Here is a 25,559-nt window from a genome sequence, read left to right as displayed (position 1 = left end):
ATGTCCTACATACAAATAAAGGGAAGAGTGATTTGGCCATGATTTTTCCTTACAATAGTAAGCTTGCATTCTCAGTTTGCTCCATATCATGGTGCATTGCGGCAGCCTACCTTTCCATTCTCACCATACTTTCTGAAATTCAGGACTGGTGTGACTGTCCAGTAGCTCCCTGCCTGAGAATGAAAATTCTTCTCTTGCATTGTATTTTCCCTCCCTCTCTCCCTCCCCTTTGGCAACATAAATTTCTAGGCAGCACAGTCTCCCACCTTCTGATCTAGAGCTGCTTTCTGCAGTTCAGACAACACAATGAGTGATGAAAAAAGGTCTCGCAGCTCTTCTAGGGAGAAGCATGGGAGAAGCAGAGAGAAGTCATCTCCAGGGAACAAAAAAGAGAAGATGGCACACAGACAGAAAACTAGCAAAGAGAGGCAGGAATCCAATCAGAAGAAATTAAAAAAGGACACCAAAAGCACCCTTCAAGCAGGCAACCAAATCCATACTTCCACAGTGGTTGATGTGGATGATGTGGTGTCATTTGATGAAGAAATGGAGATGATGGCCTTGCTTGAAAGCGAGAAGCAGGAGGAAGGTAAGGGAAGAAATTGGGCACAACACCAGTAACTCATCTCCTGAAGAGAACCTAGTTTAAGAGATCTTAGATCTACAATCCTTAAAGTCGACTCTATCTCTTATGAGGAAAAAGGAACAAAGACAAGCAAACCAATCTGGGTTGTTAAAATCCAGGAAGCATTAGAAGACAGCAAGGAATTAAATGTTGTCAATCTCTTGCATGTTTTCTGATCTGGTAGACTTAGCCTGTAAGTCATGTTCGTTTAAAGACAGCAGGGTGATATAAATACATTGAATTTCTGTCCTCTCTCTTGCAGATAGCAACCAGCTCTGGGTAGTGGCAAAATGTAAAAGGATTTAATTCTGTCATGCATCATGAGAATGTAGCAAGGGAGGAGATTTTGTAGTAAACATCATCACTTCCTAGTTGCTTTGCGTTTTAAGACAACATGACCAAAAGAAATCAACAAAATTATTGCAAAGTTATTAAGATGAACATCCTCAAAGCAAACAGTTTACTGGGAAAATACAAAAGCTACCTAGAAATGTTAATAGTTCGCCTCCCATGGGCAGATATTAGTGCAGTATACAGCACAAGCAGAAATTCTGAAGAGTACTTTCAGTGAACGTTAAATTTATTGTGAGTTTAAAATGGGGCATGTATGAAGGATTTGGACTTCAAATTTGACTCAAATTCAAGTGATAGCCATTCAAATCTGTGATATGCTGGTTCTATTGAGAAGACAGTGCAAAGCTTCAGGTTGGTAAGTCTCAGCTTCTTATTTTAATTTTTCTTCTAGAATCTTTTTCTTGGAAACCTCAGGAAATTAGACCTCAGTGAGACCTAGCTATTAGACATTCACTAGAGATTCAGAAGAAGCCTAATAATTAGGTTATTGGTGTTTTATGACTTTGCTTGTATTTCTGCATTTGTTTCCTTATTAAGGTAGGTAACATCATCAGCATGTGGAAGAGTGTGTTTTGCTGGTTGTTTATCTGTCTCCCTCTTACGTTACCAATCTGGGTTGGTTTTAAATGATATGAAAATAGGATTTACCTATATGTTAATAGTTTATTTGTTAGAAGGCCAAGCTTCCAGGAATTCTCTGCTGACATTTCATATCATTTAATATCAACAGGTTCCCTACTGAAATTGTGGCTGAATTTTTTTGTGCCTAATGAAGGACCTAGGTTAAGCAGATTGGGTCCTGGTAACCTACAATTGGTTTCTGTTTTCCAAAATGAATTTGGCTTAGGAGAGCAATAAACAAGCACTTATCTATATCAAGATTCCACTCTGAAGAATCCCCAAGTATCACTCTAAAAAAAATTCTTATATCAAACCATTTCACTGGTCCTTCTAATTCACCTTCATTTATGATTGCAACAGTTATAATCTTTCTTAGCACTGCTGGGGATGGCAGGGTTTTAATTAGATTTCCAGTATCATATCCACAATATGGGTTCTGCTATTGCATTACACCCTTTCCTTAAATAGGCAGTTGTGTTCTGATTGTATTGTCAAATGATATGAAATATAGATATTTATTTTTAGAGCATAGACAAGAAATGCCCAAATACTTTGATTTACAATTTCGACAGTGATCTTGCTTTTGTCAGAACATGTGAAATTGTTGATAGTTGATAAAAATGGCCACCTCGAATGGTATATTCCTAATTTTGAGTTTATGAAAGAGGATTCCTGTCAGCAGTTTGTGCGGCAGCACAAACGGGACAACTGGCTATGTGGGACTCAATGTCTTTTTTCAATGAAGACCACCAAAATTGTCTCTTAACCAGATGTAAAGTCTTTACAAATCCAAAATGGCCTGCCATTCTCGAATCGTGGGTCTGTTGAAGAACAATAGTTTTCAGGTCAGCAGGAACATATAATTTAGCCTCTACCCAAGCCAGTCCATCCTTCATAGTGCATTCGTTTGAATGTTCCTTGAACCAGTCATCAGACTCAAGGCCCTCCTTGAGTTTGCACATGAGGTCCGTCACGACCTCTAAATTTGAAATGCTTTGGCTTCTAGTAATCACCGGGACAGCTAGACTTTTTGCTGGGATGACTGGGTGAACTATGTTCAACTTAGAGCTGTTGTATTGGGGAAGCCTAGACAAAGCATCAGCCTTGAAGTTCTTCTCCCCCGGAATGTACTTGAGAATAAAGTTGAAACGGTTGAAATGTTGCGCCCAACGCACCTGTTTAGGAGATAGCTTACGTGAGGTCTTCAATGCTTCCAAATTTTTATGATCAGTCCATACTTCAAAAGGGTGTTTCGCCCCCTTCTAGGAAATGTCACCAGGTCATCAAAGCCCATCTGACCGCAAAAGCTTCCTTTTCCCATATAGCCCATCATCTCTCTGTGCCTGTCAGTTTGCGAGAGGTGTAAGCACATCGCTGCAATTTTCCATCAGCGTTTGCTTGAAGTAATACTGCCCCCACTGCCACATCATTGGCATCAGCTTGAACGATAGATGGTGCCTCCATATCTGGGTGTTTCAAAACAAGTTCAGCTGCAAAGAGTCGCTTTAATTTCTCGAAAGCGGCTTGACACTCCATAGTCCAATTCAAAGGCTTACCCGTCTAGGCTTGGCCTCCACTTTTGACTGTAGGAGATTTGTAATGGGCAGAGCAATGCTGGCGAACGAGGGGATAAATTGACGAGAAAAATTTGCAAATCCCAAAAAACTTGGTAATTGTTTGTGGGTGCGAGGAGGTGCCCATTCAGTTACAGCCTGGACTTTCGCTGAGTCCATCTCGATGCCGTTGTGGGAGATGCGGTAGCCCAAGTAATCAATTTTCTCTTGATGAAATTCACATTTAGACAATTTGACATAAAGTTCTGCGGCCCGGAGTTTCTGGAGTACTGATCGTACTAAAGTCACGTGTTCATCACGTGTTTCCGTGAAGATAAGGAAGTTGTCAAGGTAGACCATCACGCCCTTGTACAGGTGTTCATATAAAACTTCATTTATTAATTGCATGAAAACAGCTGGCGCCCCCTGTAGGCCAAATGGGAGTATTCTGAATTGAAAACACCCGAGTGGGCAGTTGAAAGCAGTTTTCCATTCATCTCCCTCTTTGATTCTGACTCTGTAGTAGGTCTCTCTTAGGTCCAGTTTCGTGAAGCTCTTCCCTTTACCCAATTGGGTCAACATATCCTTCATCAGAGGGAGGGAGTATACATTTTCCACGCACACACTATTAAGATTCTTGTAGTTAACACAGAGACAAAAGGAGCCATCTTTCTTTTCTCTAAACAACACGGGCAGCCACACATGGCCTAGCAGGTTCAATAAACCCCCTTTTCAAATTTTTGTCAATAAACTTCCGTAGTTCCTCCATTTTGCATGGGGTCATCGAGTAAATATGGGGTTTTGGAAGTTTTACTTCTGGGAGGATTTCAATGCTGCAATCCGTCGCGTGGTGAGGGGGTAATTTATCAGAGGATTTTTCACTGAAAATGTCCTTTAGGTCCCAATATTCCTTTGGGATTTTCTCCTCCCCCTCAATTTTTTCTTGCATTGCGGCCGCTAGGTTATGTTCAGCATTGGTAATATTGGAAACCCTCCCTTCTCCCTCAGGGGGTTTAGCGGATCAGATGCGCAACCACCCTTTCTTCCAGTTGATGTGTGGGTTCCATTTACGTAACCAGGGTAAGCCCAATATGAGAGGCCGGTCCATCCCCGGTGCCACAATGAAACTTAATGTTTCCTGGTGATCTCTCATCCACATGTCTATAGGTTCAGTCACAAAATGGGCAGGAGCGCCCTCCCCCCGCTATAGACCCATCTAGCTGGCAAAAAGCAATGGGGACTTTCAAAGTTCTCAGTTTCAAGCCCATTTTTTCCACCACTTCCGGGCTAACAATGCAACGTGTGCATCCCGAGTCTAAAAGGACCAGCATTTTTGCTTGGGCACCAGTAGAGGGCACTTTAAGTTCTACTGGGATGGTCATCGGGAACTTACCAGACGGTCATCATCTGATTCGGTTTCACTTTCCCCCAATGAGGAGGACGGTTCTTCTTCTCTTGGGATGGGAGGGAATTGCACAACAGGTTCCACCCCTTTCATGGTGGTGTCCCTTCTCTTCCCAGGTTGTTTGTCTGGCTTCCTCTCCCCCCTCCCCCTGGCAGAGGGCTTTAGGCCAATCTTGGAGCAGCAATTTGCTGCCCGGTGCCCCTCCTTTCCGCAACAGTGGTAGACCGGGGCTTGCTTGTAGACCAACTTTTTCCTCCTTTCGGAGTTCCTTTGGGGGGGGTTGGGAGGGGTAGCTTTCTCTTTCTCACTGTCTTCGCGGTACTTGTCTCTGGCTAGATTGATCTCCACGTCTGCTGCCAATTCGTACCAGCGTTGCAAGTTACACCCCCCCCCCCCTGTTTACACAGTTTTGGTATATATCTTTGTTTAAGCCATCCATAAAACTGTCCATTAAAGTTTCTTCCGACCAACACCACATATAAACGGACAATTCATGAAACTCTTGTATGTAATAAGTCAGTGGGTTCTTCCCCTGGGTAAGGGTTTTCATTCTGGTTCTGGCCTTCCCCTCCGTGAGCGGGTCATCAAAGCATTTCCTCAGGGCAGCAATAAACCTATTATAGTCTCTCAGCAGGGGGGAGTCATCGTTATTCAGGCAACCATCCATGTCGCTGCCTCGTTCTCTGGTGCCATGGTAACAACTCTTACCTTGGCTTCTTCTGTGGGGAGATCCTCTCTGAACTGTTGCATGAAATTCCAGACCTGGACCAGGAAAAATCCTAGTTCCTTTGGGTTACCTCCAAATTTCACACCAAGCGAAGGAACTTTTGCCATCCTGCGTCTGCAGGGGGGGGTCCTCCTCCTCTTGGAAGGGCTCTCGTGGCTGCTGGTGCTGCTGCCGGGGCTTCCCCATCCTGATGAGCTCCACTGTCTGCCCCCAGGGCCCCCCTTGAGTGGAACAGGACTTCTGTAGTTCTCTCTTCTAGGTCTGGAAGATCAGCTTCTCTTTCGGGACTGCTCTCACATAAACGTCGCCTCTCCCAAGCCTCTTGAAAGAGTTTCATAGCCTGGGACATCATAAGATTCTCCTCGTCGGCCTCCTGTCAAGCAGCTGCCGGCCGCCGATGTCGCCTTGTGTTAACTCCAGCCAGAATTTCCTCAGGGTCATACTTCTGTCCCACTCCCAATGACCACCTGTGATGGACGGATCGTTCCTCCAAATTCAGATCCACCATCCGCTCTGTCTCCAAGGGACAAGAGGATGTAGCCACCCCCATGTCATCCTCCTGGTCGCTGCCTGGGTAAAACATTCCTTTGAAGGTTTTGGTTTTATTTACACTCCCCTTGGAAGGTGTTAGCTCTGGGATGAGTGTGAAAGTGAGATTTTGCTTAATGTCAAGCCAGCCTCCCTCAGCAACCAAGAAAGAAACCACTTAACTCCATTTTGCAGAATTAAGAGTACTTTTACTGGTTATGAAAAGATAGCAGCTAAGCAAAGCAAGATCTGAGGCAAAAGCGTGCAAAATCATACATATCAATATGTGACCAAACCCCCTCCCCCTGGTAACCCTCATCCCAGTGTCCAATCTGCAAATCCCTTAGGTGTCATGTGAGTTCCATCTTCAAGGAGCATCATCAGGTTGGTATGCAGGACGGTTGGCCTTGACCGACACCAAGCACTAATCTCCAGCATGCGCAGTAGACAGTGAGACCAAAATTCCCTTTTTACAATTTCTCCTGTACTTCCCCTCCCAAATACCAGCACACCCCTCCCCGTTTCAATGGCAGCCGAAAGCAAATAGCGAAACAGAGGCTGACAATTCCTTTATAACTGATCAGGCTTCACCTCTGAGAAGAATAATTAAGGGAAAACCCCTTGTGAATTTTCTTTGGCTCTTTGACACAAAATTGTGCTGGTTCTAGAAGAATGAGGTGAGGCTCCAGGTCTGCCTGCATGCAAGCTTTATTTCTCTCACCCTTTCCTTTTGCTAAACTCTGATGTCCATCAAGATAAAGTTTCAGGCAAATCTTGAATGTAAGATTTATTTTCTGCTAAAATTAAGATATATTTCCATTCCACTTTTAACAGGCTCTGTTTGATATCAGTTGAGCAACACTTAGGTTCCTCTTGCTTTTTATTAGGGTTCACTCCTTGAATCTCTACTCAGTTGCACACGCACACACAACTACCCCTAAAGGGAGACTAGTATAGATCTATTTCAAGCTATTTAGCTCTCATCAGCTAGCCATACTCTTACTGGGATTTGAACCTGGGCTGTATTACATATTAGGCAGGAGTCTTAGCCACTAAGCCACAGGCTCTCCTCCTTATCAGCTGAGCCAGGGAAATAGGTATGTATTTGTGTTACAACCCCTGGTATGCCCAAATATGGGAGGAAGCTCACTACTCCCTCTTTCTGTCCTTCAGCTCATTACAGAAAACCATCCAGGCAGAAAACCATATTTTTATTTTTAATGTTGCCTTTTTATATTTGTGTTGTATTTGTGCTGATAAATAAATAAAATATATATAAACTTAAAAACAGGGTCAGTTCCTCTTAGTTTACAAGACATGCTTTACTTGTATAATTATTATTTTTTCTCTATAACATACAGTACTTACCAGATGAAAGCTGAATGTAAAGAACAAAAGAATCATGGTTTGAGTGGAGCAGCCCTAGGAACAATTCATAATAATCATTCTTTGATTTCAGATCACAAACACAATATGTCCAGTTGATAATGTTATTCCAATGTTTCTGTGTGCTGCTCATAACAGACATAACGATTGGTTCAATCCACTAGTTCTTTTTAATCTTTCCACTTGGTACTTCACCAAAGAGAAAAATATCCATCAGTCATATACTGCAGCAGGTTATAGGGCAGGTCTGTTTAGAAAGACCTTGAGAGACCCTGTATGTCCTTTCAAGTTTCCTTTGTATGCTCCTCCTCCCCATTTAGTCATAACCAGTGGTGGGATCCAAATAATTTAACAACCACTTCTCTGCTCTAATGATTTCTTCTGACAACCAGTTCACCAAACTGCTCAGAAAGTTAACAACCGGTTCTCCGGAAGTGGTGCGAACTGGCTGAATCCCACCACTGGTCACAACGCAAATTACATTTTTAGAGGGATTACAAATAGAACCGGGTAACAAGCAGCACTTCTTAAATGAAAACTTTTTATTTAAGACTTCTCTACTCCTTTATATCATTTTGAAGTTGTACTATTTTAACCAGGCCAAGAAAGACTATAAAGTTAAAACAAACTACGGCAGTCTAGCACTTTTTTGCAAGTTGCCTGGGCCGCCAAAACAATGGTGGTCTCCTCTCCATTCTGTTTTTAATATTTAAAAAGTATGTAAAGTCTCTTTCAAGTAAAACTTGAATCCTTATGATTAAGTGGATATGTCCACATAGGTTTTTTTGGTGCACATGCACACAAGATTATGTATTTTCACAAATGTTACTTTGCCATTTTCTTGACACTTCATGTGCCAAGCTGTTTTAATCTAAAAGCACACATAAATAAAAACGCTGTACTCTTGTACAAATCCAATATACCCAACACCGCAATGGTCACCCCTGCTCCAAAATAGAGTATTTATTTTAAAAATAATAAAGTCCTTACAAGTCAAACTTAAACCCTGCTGACCACAAGGACAATCCAAGTAGCTTTGCTGGCAACAATATAGTGCTATATGGGAATGACCTTGGCAGGAGAAGGAACCATAGCATACACAACAGTGAGATAAGCAGCAGCTGAATCTGCAGAAGGAATGGGATGTGACAAACGTCTCTGAAGGAACCTTCCTTAATTTCCTCGACTGAAAAGGCAACGAAGAAGATGTACTTCCTTGCAAGATGTTGTTAAAGTAGCAATATATTAACATTAGAGTTAGTATGTCAGGATGTGCTTCTATTTGGACTGCCTCCCAAGGCTAACAATACATGGCAAGTAGTTTCCTTGACATTTCATGTGCCACTAAGTTCACCTTTTAGGGAGGGAATAACAGAATGGTGTTTGAAGAGATTGACTAGGGATCAGATAGAAGGAGTAATCTCACCTCTGCTTGAAAGACCCAGAGCTCCTTTGTGATCACACTCACCACTGATCACCTGACTTTGCCTCCTATGTAATAGGTGGGGATGCATAATTGAGTTTACATAGCTTGAAACTGACATTCGGGAATAAGGGGGAAATGCTAAGAAAGACCCAAAATACCGTATATGCTGGAAGTTTAATTTGAATTAGAATATAGAAGAGTTCCTATTTTCATCTGCAGATGAAATTTGAACGATATCTCAGTTCTATTTGATCTTCCTATAGTCTCCTTTATTCCAAGAATAATGTGGGTCAGCAGGCACATATTCCATATTGATTTTTTAAAAAATGAGAAATGCAGGTTTAAAGAAACCAGGAGAAAACTATATCTTGTATCTTTTTTTCTGCAGGCTTAAAGTCTCCAGGTTTAGGCATCTGTGAGTGGCTTCTTGTCATCCTCTCACTCCTTCTCATCATTATCACATTTCCCATTTCCATCTGGTTCTGTATGAAGGTAAGAGTATTTCTAGAGATTGAACTTGATCTTACATTCAACTTGCACACAAAGAAAAAAATCATGAATTCCACAGTATTATGTGATAAGGATATTTCTTTCTCATTTAAACATACCTCCAGTACATATTAAATACATTATATGTACAAATGACAGAAACAAATTTTAATTCCCACATTTTCTGATTTTGTAAACCAAACATCAAGTCTTCACAATCTAAGAATTCTCTATGATTCTCGAACAGTGAGACCTTTTGCTTTTTTCACTACATTCCTGAGATCCACAACGTAAACCAAAAAGTTTATAGAGTCTCCATCTTCCACCCAAGTGTAAATTTCTTTGTGCAGGAGGTCATACTCAAAGGACATGTCATCAGACACCTGTCAGGGCCAGGCAGGAATCTACTGGACAGATTGTCCCATGTGACCTGAGAGACCTGGGAGGGGGGGGGAATCCTATTCTTTTCACTATCCCTATGCACTGGAATAATTTAGAGCTAGCTTCATCTTTCTAAGTGCCGATATGATGTACTCAATAAAGGGATTCTTGAACTTGAGCCAAGCTTCAGAGTCCTGACTTCTCAGAGTTCATTACTCAGAACCAGGACAGACAGGACCATTGTGATTTTAAGGGATTACAGGGTCATAAAAAGGAAAGCAATATGGAAGAAAGAATGTTGGTTATTAGAGTGAAAACCACCTGTGATTCCCAAATTTTCCTCTTTTGCTATATTTTAAAATATAGAAAAATCCTTCTTCTTGCATGTGACCATTGACCAGCCAACTTAAGAGTTACTTATGTCTTACTTTAATTGCATGAAAATACATATCTGTTGGATTGGTACATATCAGAGGTGGGTTCCTACTGGTTGGGACTGGTTTGGCTGAGTACGTAGTAACTTGGCCTGCCACGCCCCTGAAACGGCCATAGGCGCCGCCATCTTGCTTTTTGCTTCTGCGCATGCAATACTATCATACCCAGAAAAGCACATGGTAACAATGCTTGGCTAGTGAGGAGAAAGATCATTACACTGCATAAGCAAGGGGTCCACTACCCCTCGACCATGGGCCACTACCGGGCCATGATCCATTCAGAACTGGGCCATGCAAGCAGCAGGCCGGTGCCTGCATGCGCAGCTCAACTAGCCTGAGCAGCAGGCCAGTTCGCATGCATGCAACTTGGCTTACATGAACGGTGGGCCGTCTTACATGTACAACTAGACTTCAATGAGTGACAAGCCAGTTCCCCTCTCTCTCTCTCTCTCACACACACACACACCAGGATGCCAAGATGTAAAGGTTGGGGACTCCTAATTTAAAGGAAGTCAGAAGTGGAGTTTCTTAGGACAGGGGTCCCCCGCAGCCCACTATTGGGCCATACCCCATTTGGAACTGAGATGTACAAGTATTGAGCTGGTGCATTTGCTCGCAGCTCTAGTTATGTTAATGGTGGGCCGGGGCACACACCAGTGGTGGGTTTCAAATTTTTTTAGAATCTCTTCTGTAGGTGTGGCCTGCTTTGTGGGAGTGGCTTGCCGGCCATGTGACCTGGTGGGAGTGGCTTGCTGGCCATGTGACTGGGTGGGAGTGGCTTACCAGCCATGTGACTGGGTGGGCATGGCCAACTTGTAAAATGTGGTGAAACTCACTTAACAACGTTCTTGCTTAGCAACCAAAATGTTGGCTAAGAAACTGACATTTGAAGCACGCAAGTCTTAAAGCTGTCAAGTTACAAAACCCTTGCAGCCCTAACCCTTTAGAAAAAAAAAACCCAGGGTGTTCAAACTTGACAGCTTTAAGACTTGTGGACTTCAACTCCCAGAATTCCTTCTCTCGCTCTTCATCTTGATGATGTGCGGACGGGCAGGGGAAGGGAGCTGAAACCTGTTCTAAATGACATTGTAGATTTGTGGAACCTCTTCTATAGAAGAAGTTAGAACTGGCAGGAACCCACCCCTGGCACACATCCATGCAGCTCTACTTGCACAAGTGGTAGACTAGTTTTCCTCCCCACCCCACCCACCCCGTCCCCGGCTTGTCCACCAAGCCGTAAAAGCTGGGGACTGCTGCCATAAGTTAAAACAGAAAAAAACTACAAGGCTGATTTCTCTCACCATTTTACATTTCCTCCACTTGGCATTGAGCAATCCATTAAAATCTTTCTGGAGCTAATTTTTTGTACTATCTGCTTCCTTTTTTTTTCTTCCTTCCAAATTCTGTTACTCATCTCCGTTTTTGTTTTTTTTTAATGACAGATTGTACGGGAATATGAGAGAGCTGTTTTATTTCGATTTGGTCGTATTCTTCATGGAAGGCCAAGAGGGCCTGGTAAGTATACAAAGATTATTAGATTTTTTCAGGACCACAAGTTAAATATAACACTGCTTTCTACGACATCTATATAGACTGAACTATTGGGGTGACTGATGTTGTAAAAGAAGGTACCAGTGTCGACCTTGTTGAGAAACAATGGCGCAACTCGGGTTGTGCTAAAATACATAGTGAACAAATCACCTTGCTAGGTCTCATTGTTGAATTATGAAATGAATAGGGTAGTAAATAAAATGGTACAATATTGGCAACTTCATTTTGATACGGTACAAACTAAAACCAGCTTCATTACCATGGGATGATCCCTATATTTTTTTCTATACTGCTTGAATTGAGAGGGAGATAGTTTAAGATAGTTGCACTCACACCACTTTAAATACTAACAGTTTCCAAGTGGAGATTTGTTACACATTTATTACGTATAGATTTACATATATCTTGGAGGTATAGAATCCTATCCTTTCCTATAAAGTGCAGAGCAATGAGATGGCAGAAAAACCTTGCCTTTTTGCTGCCATCTGTAGAGACCTGGATTTTTGCAGACAGCAAACATATTACAATAAAATTGTAAAATAAAAGTTTATTGTTTCCATTAATGTTTTGCCATCTGCTCCATAAACTCTTTCCCCATTTTGTTAGAAGGGTTTGCTTTGCATTCTTTATTATCACTTTAGATTATTTTGCCAGATTTTTTGCTGTACTGTGAAGAAAAGAAAGCCTTGCATCTTTCTAGATGCTTTAAAAAAGTTTTGCTGACCTTTCCTTGGAATTACAGAGTACATTTCTGTGGAGTTTCAGTTACTGTGATTTTAAATAACTTCTCTGCAGTTTTCCTTTTGGTCTCTTTTTCCTAGTCCCCTCATTTTAAAAAAATCCTTTTTGTAATTAAATGTGATGGTATTGTACTCTGTGGTATCTTCCAGGTAGTCCTTGTTTATGAATGATAATTGGGACCAGAATTCCTGTGCTAAGTGATATGCTAAATACAACAGCATTAAGGTCACTTATCTCTTTTTGGCTTAATTACGCATTTCACACTAGATCTGCCAATCTACGCTACATCAGCAACAGGTAGAAATTCTGAGAATTTTTCCTAGGCATACTGATCAACTGAAATTGCAAGAGGATTACTCAAGGACTTCAGCATGGAGTAAAAGAAGTTTGGAAAATGACAAAAATATATTAAAATATTAAAGCAAAAGATATGATGGCCACTACTGCAATCCACCATTGTTTCTGTTCAAGATTTTTAAAGCATTTCATAAACCTTCAGAAATTATTTGACAAAGATATCAGCTGGACAAAAAGATTACAATCATTTCTGCAAACCAAATCATTCCCATGACATGGTAAGATAGGTTACTGGAAAATCTAAGAATCATGCAAATAACCCCTGGTTAAATAAGCAAATCATGACTTATTTAACTCAGTTTTTTGAATCTGCATGGCAAATATAATCTGACAAGTACTAAATCCCCATATTTGGTTAAAATATAGCTGATAGTTTCTGTAGTATAAACATAGACAGCAAAACCTAGGAATCTTAAGAAACTGTGTTAATGAACCTCATTTTTATCTTTGATTTCTTGTGAGGTTTGTTATAAAATGGTTACCCTCTTTTTCAATCTCTAGGCATGGAATCATTAGGTTAGGGCAAGCCTTTTAATGAGAGTATTTTGGCTGCACTAACTTTTTATCCCTTTTTGGTTTTTCCATAAATGCACAAATATTTTTTTAATGTTTGAGCGGAAATGATTCCAATCTCCATCGGGCCACTATTACTTTTTTTAAAAGGGAATGGTCACTATAAAGGAAACTGTTGATGGCAACCTAAATGGCCACTATTTCTCAAATATGAGTTGACCTTAATTTGTTAGTCATTTGATGTTGGGTCAGATACATGCAAACAAATACATGATTAGAATGCACCTGATGATCAGCCAACAATTTTTCTATATGTAAAGTCCCAATATGATAACTTGATAAAATGAGCATCAAAAAATATGCTCTTAATTCCTATAATGTAACTTCCATGCTGTTCTGTTTCTCCTAAAAGGCTTGTTTTTTCTCCTTCCCTGTCTGGATACTTACCACAAAATAGACATTCGTCTCAAAACTTTAGAGATTCCTTTGTGTGAGGTAAGTGAGTTTAGTTATAGCTTACTCATTCTTTTATAGCTCACCTGCTGGAGAAAACCACATGGATTAATCAAGAAATGAGACAGTTGCCAAGCAGACACATTATAGAAAAAGTTACATAGATTCTCCATTTAGAAGGATTTTCTATTGATTACACTTTTTGATGACATTTGGAAAGCCAGGATGGGGCACTATAACCATCTTGATTTCTCAGCAGTTTTGAGTACCTTGAGCAGGGACGTGCGGTCAGGGGAGGCAGGGGAGGCAGAGCCTCACCTCTCATCATGAAATAATAATATATAATAATAATATATATTTCCTCCCATCCCTTTTACACGGCTCCCGCTAAGCTCTGGTAAGGAGAAGAGCCTTTGGGGAGTGAAGAGGAGGGAGGAGGAGGAGGTGGGCGTGCAGGGCGGTGCCAGCTGGGCAACCGGTGGAGGCAGGAGGGTTCTCAGAAGCGCCAATAACCTTCCTGTCTCCGCTGTACTTTGCGTGCTCCTCGCGACTGCAATAGACGTCTAGATGTGGCAGGTGCTATTGGGCTGGAAGCCCAAACCCCATTAGCCACAAAAGCCGCTTCTGGAAATATATTGCAGTCGCGAGGAGCGCGCGAAGTACAGCAGAGGCAGGAAGGTTTTCGTCGTTCCCCAGTCACTTTCGTGGCTTCATCATCAAGACGAAGTCCGGGAGCACCGACAACATTTCTGCCTCCGCTGGACTTCATCTTGATGATGTCACCACAGATGCCGGGCGTGGATGGACGGAGGTAGCCAGAGTGGCGCCGAGGCAGTCCGGTAGACGAGTGACCGAGGATCAGGCTGCCTGATCCTCCATCGCTCGCTCACTCGCTCTTTCATCCACCCGGACCCCTCGGCGCCACTCTGGCTAACTCCGTCTGGCTGCGCCCAGCAGCTGCGGCGACGTCATCAAGATGAAGTGGCGGTGAAGGTGAAGTGCTTTTCAGTGCTTTTCTGTGCGTCTGGCGTTTAGGTAGATAGCCGGATGTCCTAAACGCCAGACACACAGAAAAGCACTGAAAAGCAGCTGCTGTTGGGGACCACGGAGCGTGAGCCGGTGGAGCGCGCTCAGGAAGGCGGGAATGGGATCACATGTGCTGGAGGCTGAGGCAGCCTCAGCCTCCAGCACACGTGGTCCCATTCCCTGCCTTCCTGATGACGTCACCAGCCTCACCAGCCATAAACCTCACCGCACGTCACTGACCTTGAGTATCCTTATGGACATACTGGGGGGATTAAGAATAGGTGGCATTATATAGCAGTGGTTCTCCTTCACTAGTGGTCAGTTCCAGACAAAGTTAACAGAGAAAGAGAGGTTGTGTCCCCACCTCCTTTCTTGTTGAATGTCACAGTGTTCTATACTCCTGCCTCTGCTTTTTAATATCTACATGAAATTGCTGGATGAAGTCTGGGTCTGCTAACATCTATATGCAGGTGATACTCAATTGTACATCTCAGCCTTTGCTTGTCCAATGTCAATGTCCTATGCCTGGATATTGTTCAGGTCTGGATGGGGAGCCTTAGCTTCAGTCCTGAGAAGACTAAATGGATGGGCCCCTAGATCTCTTTTTTCACCTTTGGTCTTAGATGGGGAGGCACTTCTCCATTTGAGACCGGTACATAACTTGGGAACCATCATAGTTTCACAACTACTCCAAGACCAGGTGGCAGCTTTGGCTAGGATGATCTTTGCACAGGTCCATTATGTGTGCTTTATTCCTAGAATGGGAAGCTCTTCAGACTGTCACTTATGTTTTGGTTGCCTCATAATGGAATGTTGCAATTTGATTGCTTTTGAAGACCACCTAAAAGCTACAACTAGTCCAAAAATGCTACAGTGATGGCCACATTTGATACACCCATGTGCATTAATGATTCGCAACCTGTATTGGTTGCCTGTCTGTGTCTGGGTGCAATTCAAGGTACTGATTGTCACCTGCAAGGGCTTTCATGGCATGGGACTTGGTTCTTTGATGGGCCACCTGTCTCCATGATTCTGCCTCACCAGTGAGATTCAACTCCTACCTTACAAGAGTTTGACAAATCTTTGAAAATGTGTCTGGGCTCTCTGGCCCAGAACTAGGTTGTTTGTTGAGACCATGATGAGTTTTTTGTAAGGTAATTTGTGTTGAGTTCAGGGGCATATGTTCTTTTCCTCAATTATTTTCCACTCTTTTAATTGTAAAATACTCAGAGTAATATGATTATGAATTCTATAAAATCAATCAATCCATTGTTGGCAGTCAAAAGTTTACAGCTGATACCTCAACCGTAAGATGAACTAATTACATAAATTTAACAAACTTTGTTGTAGTTGTGTCTTGCCACTTTTCCATACAAAAACATATGCCATGCAAATGTTATTAATCTATCTTGTGAGGTTCCTATAATCTTTACCAGCCCAGGTACTACAATAAAAAACATTGCCCAATTTTTGAATGCCCTGGATTTCCAATTTCTTTCCAGTAACTAACAAAATTACTACCATACCCATTCTTCATCTTATTACATTGAAGATCGTCCATATACCTTCTATTTATTGTAGGTGATCACCAATGATATGGCTGTTTTAGAATTAAATACTGTCTGCTACTATCGAATGGAGAACGTTACTCTGCTGATGACTACACTCACTAATCGTTCTAACGCAGTTCAGATGCTGGTACAGACTATCACAAAGCGCTTGCTGGCACATCGGACTTTCATTGACATTCTGATGGAGAGAAAGAACATCAGCCAGGAGATAAAAGTGAGCAAGATGAGGATTGTGTGATAACTCTTCCTAATGGGCAAAACCATCACAAATATTTACATTGTAATCAGTGAATTGGCATTAATAAAATAATGCTCCCTTGTTATTGGACAGTTTCTCTTTCTTAAAAGATATTTCAAAAGATACAAATTTGTAAGAATTGCATTGCTAAACTTGACCAATACAGTATATATTCAATCCAGTTTTTGTTTTCAATACCTGCCAAGCTAGATACCACAAATAGGCCAATAATTATGGGCTTTGAATAATTTTTCCATCTCCTTTTTTTTCTTTTTATGCAGGTGGCTGTGGATGCCATCACCTGTCAGTGGGGGATCAAAGTGGAGCTGACAGAAATGTAGGTATGAAATCTGTACACTGTAAACCAAAAAAACGTCAAAATATCAGGAAAGGAAAAGAATGAAATGAATTTGTAACTTTCCATTCAAGTATTACATATTCCTTCTATATTGGCTTATAATTAATAGTTATGCTTATGCCAGTCCATGAAGAAATATAAAATTAATTGTTAGATTGATTTTATTAGGATCAACAAAAATGATCTAATGGTTTGTCTGAGAGTTGCATTTTCCAGAATCTTCATTAGGCAAGAGGTTACAAAAACCCAAAACCTTTGAGCATGATGGACACAGACAGGAATATTATAATCATTACTGGTAATACTTCCATTGATATTCAGTCTGCCTTCATATTGATCCTGGTTTTGAATTGCAGACCTCATAACTGAAACACCTATCCTTAGTTACAGATTTCCTGGCTTTTTCTCCATCCTGTTTTTATATTATTTTTGATAACATTGTCTCCAATGAAGACTGCTGGAGAACTCCCAAGCCTGCATACTCTTTTGTGCTATTTTACTTGGTCCTTGCTGTATTGTGAGTCTAAGCATAAACCAGGGGTGTCCAAACTCGAGAACTTTAAGACTTGTGGACTTCAATTCCCAGAATTCCCCAGCCAGCATGGCTGGCTGGGGAATTCTAGGAGTTGAAGTCCACAAGTCTTAAAGTTCTCAAGTTTGGACACCCCTGGCACAAACTAATTCTAGATGAGTCTCCATTGCATAGTGTTTATGAGTACAAGCAACAATAGAAGAACCAACACTTATAACAAGTGTTTAAGATATCAAGTGTTTCTGTAACATTGAGAATGTTATGCAAGTGTTTAAGGTTTTCTTTGATTAAACTTGGTTTTAAAAAAGGACTGCAAGTTTGTTGCAATCTGTTTTCAATCTCTATGCACTGACATCTTCATCCAGAATGGAAAGTGAAGGCCAGAAAAACAATATCTAGCAACTTTAACTAGAGATAAGATACTGAGAATATTAGGACCACTCCTTGACCAAGATTGATGAATGAATGAATGAATGAATGAATGAATGAATGAATGAATGAATGAACTAGTCAGTAAAGGCATTTGTGACTACATTGATTAGTTCCATATTTCCTTCCTGTTGTCTATGTAAACTGGAAGCGGCTTTCATCCTTTCCAAGTTTCTCTGGAGCAAAGTTTCTCAACTTCAGCAACTTTAAGATATACAGACTTCAACTCCCAGAATTTCCCAGCCAACCAGCCAGCATGGCCAACCAAAAGTGCACAGAACATAAATTTGCTGAGGTTGAGAAAGACTGCTCTGGGGGATGGTTGAAGATGCTGAAGAATTCTTCTTTTTTTTTACAGTAAAATCATGAGGAGAGAGAATAGGTGCTCCTTATGTGACAGATATCTAAACTGAAGTAAATAAATAGTGAAGAAACAGCAGTAGTTTCTTACAAGTGTTTCTCTGACAAAATGACTTGTGAGCAGAAGTATCTAAAAAACCCCAATGCAGGCTTAAATTATGTTAACAGAGGCATTGCAACCAGTTCACAGGAATTAAAGTTCCATTGTATTCTGTACAGGTTAGATTGCACTTGAAGAACAATGTCCAAATAGCATGTACTTACCTTTTTAGAAGATTGGCAAACTAAACTATGGGAATATGCCTCACTGTCAAAAATAGCTTCCCATGTAAAAAAATGCCTGATGTAAAATTTAAATTAACTTGGAAACCATTAATGGATTATAACTCTTTATATGGACTTTTGCTCTGCCCTAACTCAAACACTTCCCAAATGCTTTGGCCTTGATTTATACCTGTGGACTCACCTTGCATGTAAATAGTGATGCCATGGCAGCCATACAAAAAAAGGGAAATTTTTAAAAAGGCATTTGTTTGTGTAGAATGCATGGAGGAGGCAAAAGGGAGCAAGAGTCATGAATTCAAGGCCTTGCAAGTCTGTTTTCAACTCTGAAAGTGTCCCCTGTCCTCAGCTTTTTCAAAGTGAGATCATAGTGAATGAGATCATAGGACAGAATTTCCAAAGACTGACCAGAGACATTTTGGAGAGAGATGGTATGACAAATCTCAGTCGAATTGCATTTGAGCTTTTGAGATATGGCATAAAGTGATTGGAGCATATGTCTGTGAGGGTCCCATAAAATTTAAAAAATGATGATCCTTTGATGTATATCAATACAATACAATACAATAGTAGAGTTGGAAGGGACCTTGGAGGTCTTCTAGTCCAACCCCCTGCCTAGGCAGGAAACCCTATACCGTTTCAGACAAATAGCTATCCAACATCTTCTTAAAGACTTCCAGTGTTGGGGCATTCACAACTTCTGGAGGCAAGCTGTTCCACTGATTAATTGTTCTCACTGTCAGGAAATTTCTCCTCAGTTCTAAGTTGCTTCTCTCCTTGATTAGTTTCCAGATCACATTTGCTGTTGCCAAAAAGATAAGTAGGAGAATGTGAAGATAGTGCTTGGGAGAAGAATATCAGCTCTCCATAATGACAGCCTCCTTAATCTAACTGGGAATAATGGTGGGTGGGGATATAATCCCCAGTAGCCATGTAGGTGGCTCAGTGGCTAAGACGCTGAGCTTGTCGATCAGAAGGTCAGCAGTTCAGCAGTTTGAATCCCTAGCGCCGTGTAACGGAGTGAGCTTTCGTTACTTGTCCCAGCTTCTGCCAACCTAGTATTCAAAAGCATGTAAAAAGGCAAGTAGAAAAATAGGAACCACGTTTGGTGGGAAGGTAACAGCTTTCCGTGTGCCTTCGGCATTTAGTCATGCTGGCCACATGAGCACCGAGACATCTTTGGACAGCGCTGGCTCTTCAGCTTTGAAACTGACAGCACTGGCTCTTCAGCTTTGAAACGGAGTAGAGCACCACCCCTAGAGTCAGGAACGACTAGCACATATATGCGAGGGGAACCTAGCCATGTAGGAGACACAGTGTTTGTAATTATGGCCAAACCTCTCTATACAGAGTTCATTGAGAGACTCTGGACTGTGGTTAGTCCGAACAAAAGAAATAAAAAGCATAGGTACAAGACCAGTTTCTTTATTAATGAATAAAAATGTATCTTTGAAGAAAATTTGTTTCTGTAAATAATACAGGATTGGTCTCTTATGAGAATGGATCTCACTTCTACACTTGACAGAAGTCAAAACACATTATCCGTGGATTAACCCAGGGTAGGCAGGCTATTTCTAGAACCCAAATATGATTCCTGAAGCAGGCAAATGTGGTTAAGGAATCAGTTTAAATGGTATGCAGATAATAGTAGTGAAAGTCCAAATGAGCTGACTTATAGGCAGCACCCTGGACAAACATTCAACTAGCATATCAGCCCAAATTTTTTTCTCAGAAGTAAAAAGCTGAATTAAGTAATTATATCAGAGGGCTTATCATTGTCCATGACATGAAAAAAATAGTAACCAAAAATACATATATTTTCAAGATGTCAAGCGTCTTCTATTGTTTCTAAGCCTGGAGAGTAGTCTTTCTTTCAGTTTCCTATTTTTATTTCAGTAAAGACATTCGACTGCCAGCTGAGCTCCAGGTGTCACTATCTGCACAAGCAGAAGCCCAGCGTCATGCTAAAGTGAGAGTAAGTCAGCAGTACATTTTTATTAGAGGAGATGGGGGTGATGCTTTTTCTCTGGTGGCATTGGATTCAGGGGGAGTGGCAGGGCAGAGGAAAAGAAACCTGCTATTGAGGAGGCTGATAGCGCATACAATAATATTAATTGTAAGCAAGCAAACAAACAGGAAGAATGGAGAGTGTTAGTCTCCATGATTCATAGCTTACTTTCCAATTTCAGATAACTATGAATCTTTACAGTTTTTCATAACTTGTAAGACAGCACATTCTGTCCTGCTTCATCTCCATATTCTTTTGTGTGAATTTAGTTACCAGGTTTCCTCAGAAAGTACTTGCACAAAGTACTATTATTTTGCTATGGAACAAAAAAAATATGCAGGGCAATAAATAAACTGCATCCACAGGAATAGAAATTAACTTGTGAATTGCTGAAGGGGAAGAACTAAAAAAAGAATCTGTGCTGTGTATAGGAACAGTGGTTAAGGTATTAGTTATTGAACACTAGACAAAATTGGGACTAAGCTAAAATATTGCAGATGATTCTTGCACAAAGTAATACAGCATCACACAATATAGAGCAGGGGTGTTAAATTCAATGTCATTGATGGCCACATTGAGGGTTGAGTTTGACCTCAGGAGGGGCATGGCCAAGGGTATGTGGCCAGGGGCATGGCCAGCTCGACGTCACTTGTGTCAGAGGTGCTTATGGTGGCCTCCGCACTCTGCCAGTGAAAACAGGCTCCCGAGTTTTGTTTTTGGCTGTGATAGCCTCCTGCCAGGGAAAATGGAGCTCGGGAGTGCTGCCCGTGGCCTTCCCACGCTCCGTTTCCCTGTCAGAGGCACTGCAGACTGGTCCTTTGCTGTTTCCAGGGCAGCACCACGAGCCTGATCTAGCCACCTTGCAGGCTGGATCTGGCCCACGGGCCTTGAGTTTGACGCCTCTGATATGGAGGATAGAAGATATTTTTTCTAATTTAGGCTTAGGAAAGGCAGTATCTCAGTGATATGGTTACTGAAGTAATAGATTCAATTCTTAAATGGCTTTTGTGTTGTAGGTGATCGCTGCTGAAGGTGAAAAAGCTGCTTCTGAATCTCTGAAGATAGCAGCCGAGACATTGTCCCATACTCCAGCTGCTATCCAGCTCCGTTATCTTCACATTCTGCAGAACCTGTCTTCTGAAAAACCTCCGATATTTGTTCTGCCTTTACCTTTTGACCCCCTGAGCCTTTCAGTTGCAGTAAATCAAACATCCCCTGGCTACAACCCTTCAGGTTGTGACAATAATCCAGAAACTTCCAAGGGCAAGGACTCCCCCATGTTATAGGAATTGTAGAATTCAAAAGAGCATGATTTAAAGCTGTAGTTGATACAATTCACCACATAATTGGCAACTAAATCTTCTGCTTAAAATTCAAATAGTAATAGAAATCAAATAAAAAGTCAACAAACTCAGATCTCAAGCTCAGGATACAAATGACAGGGTATTGTAAATCCTGACATATGAATTTACTCTGAGACTCATGTATTTGACTAAAATATATACATCATTAAAAAAAATTAGTTGTATGTTTGTAAAATCTGTTACATTATTTATTTATTTTTAAATTGTATTATTATTACCAAGAACCATTCTTAGTAATCACATAGATTTTTTCCAGGACAATCTATTCTCAACCTAGCCTATGAAGATTCACAATGATACAGTATATCCATGGCTGTTGAAACTGAGTTCATCCATTCATCTCACTGTTGGTTGTTATTTTCTCTTTTCTCACCATTCCCATATTTATAGAATTCTTAAGGGCTGTAGGTCTTCATATGTCAAAATGATGATAATGTAAAGCTAACCATTTGTCCCTCAAACAAGAACCCTGGACTGACTGGTTCTTTAATTCATTTGGTCCATCCTCCTCCTTCAAAACACACTTATTGGACACTCTTATGATAAAGAAAATGATCTGCCATATCTCGACATGGGACAGCACCCAGAACTTCTTCCTTCAAGATGATGCTATAGACCACTGCATACCAAAACAACTAAACACAGCCCCACCTAGTAGGGCTGTATTAATATTATCCTTCTCATCTTTCCTATTACCTATTTCCTTATCTTCTTATGACTATAACTTTGTTGCTTGTATCTTACAATTTAAATTAATTGTTTTATTTAGTTTCCTAGTATGATTTCTATTGATTGCTTATTTAATATCCTGTGACTATCACTAAGTGTTATATGGGGAATGTATTTTATGATGATTATGATCATGATTTATAACTTGTTACTTGTTTGTACACTGAGAGCTTATGGACCAGAGAAAAATTACTTGTGTGTCCAATCACACTTGACCAATAAAGAATTCTATTCTATTCTGATTCATCCAGAAGTACCTCAGCGAGACAGACGGAAAAATGTGAGCTCTGAAGATTCTTTTTGGATCAGAACTTCCCTGGGGGTGGGGAGTGAAGAAGGAGCTGCATCTCATTAGACCCAGAGGAATGTAACAGGTTCCTCATAGGTCGGAGATTAGCTTTCTGAATTGGCGCAGGGGGAGGCAGCATGGCAATTGCGGACTTCTGGCCAAAGCTTTTGAGCAAGAGCGGTGCAGGAAAGGAATGTGAAACTTGATAAGAAGATTTAATTAATCAACTGACATAAATCAGAATCTGCAAAAGGCAAAGAGCCTTGTGAATATAAATAATATTGATGGATAGATTGGGATTTTGGCAGAAAGAAAGAAAGAAAGAAAGAAAGAAAGAAAGAAAGAAAGAAAGAAAGAAAGAAAGAAAGAAAGAAAGAGGGGGTGGTGGTGGTGTAAATCATTAAGTCCAAAAAGAAATGCTTGCTTTAAACAATTTGCAGACAGAAAGGAGGAAATAGAGAATTGACTAAGCCATTGAAACATAAACCTTGAATCTGGATTTGAAAAGATTGTGTCTTTAAAAGAGATTAATTGACAATTGGGAATTCTACAAAGGAATGGAAGTAGGGGTGAAATGGAAGTTAAAAACATACCAAGGAGACTTGCATTGTTCGAGTTTGTTCTAACTAACATAAAAAGCACTATTTTCTCACCTATAATCCAATCTTATCTAAGCAATGAATGGAATGTTCATTAGTAAGAAGATTTAATTAACCAACTGACATAAATCAAAATTTGAAAAAAGCAGGAGGTGAGGAGAAACGAAACTTAAAAACATTCCAAGGAGACTTGCTTTGTTCGAGTTTGTTCTAATTAATATATTTTAAACAAATCTAATCAATGAGATGTGGAATGTAACAAGGAAAAAAATCAAGAAAAAGCGCTAGTCTGGATTTAAAACTGGATTTAAAAATATCAAGCTGTATTACTGGAAACCATCGAGCTAAAAATATGGAGCTATTTGCCAGAGGGAAGAACAAAGAACAAAGAAAGTGAAGTGATTAAGATGTCTCCCCCTTCTCTTTCTCTCCATTTTAGCTGAATCAGAATTTTAGTTGGATCAGAATTGCAAAATAAGAACAACCTTGGAAAACTTGGAATTTAAATTATAATTAACTGTACAACTAACTGTAATTTTGGAACTGGACATTATGGAAAGGTGGGAATTTGAAGAATTACATGAAATTATAAAAAATATGCATAATCCATCAAAATTAAGTTTAAATAGAATTTTGAAGTTAGAATCTGAGGAGAAGCAGGAAATGAAGGAAGAAGAGGGGGGGAGTAATGAAATGGCAGAAACGGTGGAAAATAAAAAACAGACAAAAGATTTCACTGAGTTTGACAGTGGCATAGGGAAAACTGAAAAGTGTGGACATGTCCCAACAAAGAAAAGAGAAGAGACAGGAATAGACTTACTAGGAAAAAATTAGATATTTAGAAATTGTTATGTGGAGAATATAAAGTTGATGTATATCAGCTACACAATAATTAAACTGAGTTGCTAACTGATTGAATATGATAATGGAAAGATAATTAAATAAAGGTTAAAATATATGAAATATAGACACATATAGAAGTCTTAAGAAGATGAAAATAAAAAGCAGTTTAGAATTTAGGATAAAAGACTTACTAGGAAGAAATATATTGAGAAATTGTTACGTGGAGAACATAAAGTAGAGGTATGTGATTTACTCTTTTATATGATAATTAAACTGAGTTGCTAATTGATTGAATATGATAATTGAAAGACAATTCAATATAGGTTAAAATATATGAAATATGGATGCATATAGAATTCTTAATAAGATGAACAAAGTGAGGTGTGTATTGCTTTTTATTTTACATAGCAGATCAATGGAATTGTAATAAACATTGAATGGCAAGGATTGTTATTTAAAGACAATTAAATGTAAGCTAAGTTAAGATATGGAAAAATGGAGGGGGGACATGAAACATACTTATAATGGAAAATTATTGAGATTATAAAGACAGAACTAAAAATTTGGGGCGTGTAATGATGTATACAATTTTATGATGAGAATAGCTGGGAATTGTAATCAGGTCTACATTCCAGCCAAAAATAAGTTGGGGGGGGGGGCTTTAAAATATAATTGCTATATATGTATACTTTTTTTCTCTTTCAAAAAACAGGAGGAGGATATATGTTAAAATTAAAGATGTTTATTGAAATGGAATTATAAATACCATCTACATAAAATGGAGCTTGCTCAGAGGCTGAAATACACCAAGTAAATGAGATGAAGAGTGTGGAAGAGAGGAAAGAGGTAAGGGAAGAAGAAAGGGTTAGGAGAGAGGGCGGGGGGGAGAGGAGGAGAGAAAGAAGGAGTGGAAAGAGGAGAAGGAGAGAGGAAGGGGAAGTAGAGAAAAGGATGACGACAGAGGGAAGAAATAAAGTAGGGAGGAGGAGGAGGAGAGAGGGAGAAGATGGATAGGGCACAAATATGGTGTATGGAGGCTTCCGGTTCCGGCGGCTGACGGCGACGGGCAAGTCCTTTGCCCGCTCCGGCTCCCCGGTGGGCTTCCCCGCTTTCTGGGGGGCACAGGACGCCCCGGAGAGGCATCCTGCCGAAGGAGCGGCTTGCGGGGGACCCTGGCATCGGCGGCGGCTGGTGGGGGCTCCTCCGCTTCGCTCCAGGCATCGAGGAGCAGTCTCGGAGGGCGTGATTGCGTCTCGCAACAGGCTGATCGGACGATGTAAAAATAGAAGGAAGCAGCGGCGGTGTGGTGAGGCACTTCCCCTCTTCATTCCCTTTTTCTTGATTTGATGGACCTTTCAGCAATTTAAAATGTTAAACTTTTGGATTT

At 40.6% G+C, this 25,559-nt stretch overlaps 1 protein-coding gene across 1 annotated transcript; it reads left to right on the top strand.

The window, feature by feature from the left end:
* Positions 1-306: 306 nt before the first annotated feature.
* On the top strand, positions 307-22,607 carry NPHS2 (NPHS2 stomatin family member, podocin; the record flags this gene model as incomplete). Its single annotated transcript, XM_081945982.1, has 8 exons — positions 307-589; positions 9,014-9,117; positions 11,372-11,444; positions 13,504-13,586; positions 16,152-16,355; positions 16,661-16,716; positions 20,237-20,315; positions 21,365-22,607. The coding sequence occupies 8 exons, from the start codon at positions 307-309 to the stop codon at positions 21,632-21,634; spliced, it is 1,152 nt and encodes a 383-aa protein (XP_081802108.1). The 3' UTR covers positions 21,635-22,607.
* Positions 22,608-25,559: the final 2,952 nt, after the last annotated feature.

Source organism: Natrix helvetica (genome assembly GCF_964273705.1).
Source record: "Natrix helvetica genome assembly, chromosome: 3".
Lineage (NCBI taxonomy): Eukaryota > Metazoa > Chordata > Lepidosauria > Squamata > Natricidae > Natrix > Natrix helvetica.
The sequence above is the reverse complement of the archived record's forward strand: the minus strand, read 5'-3'. Positions and strand labels throughout refer to the sequence as shown.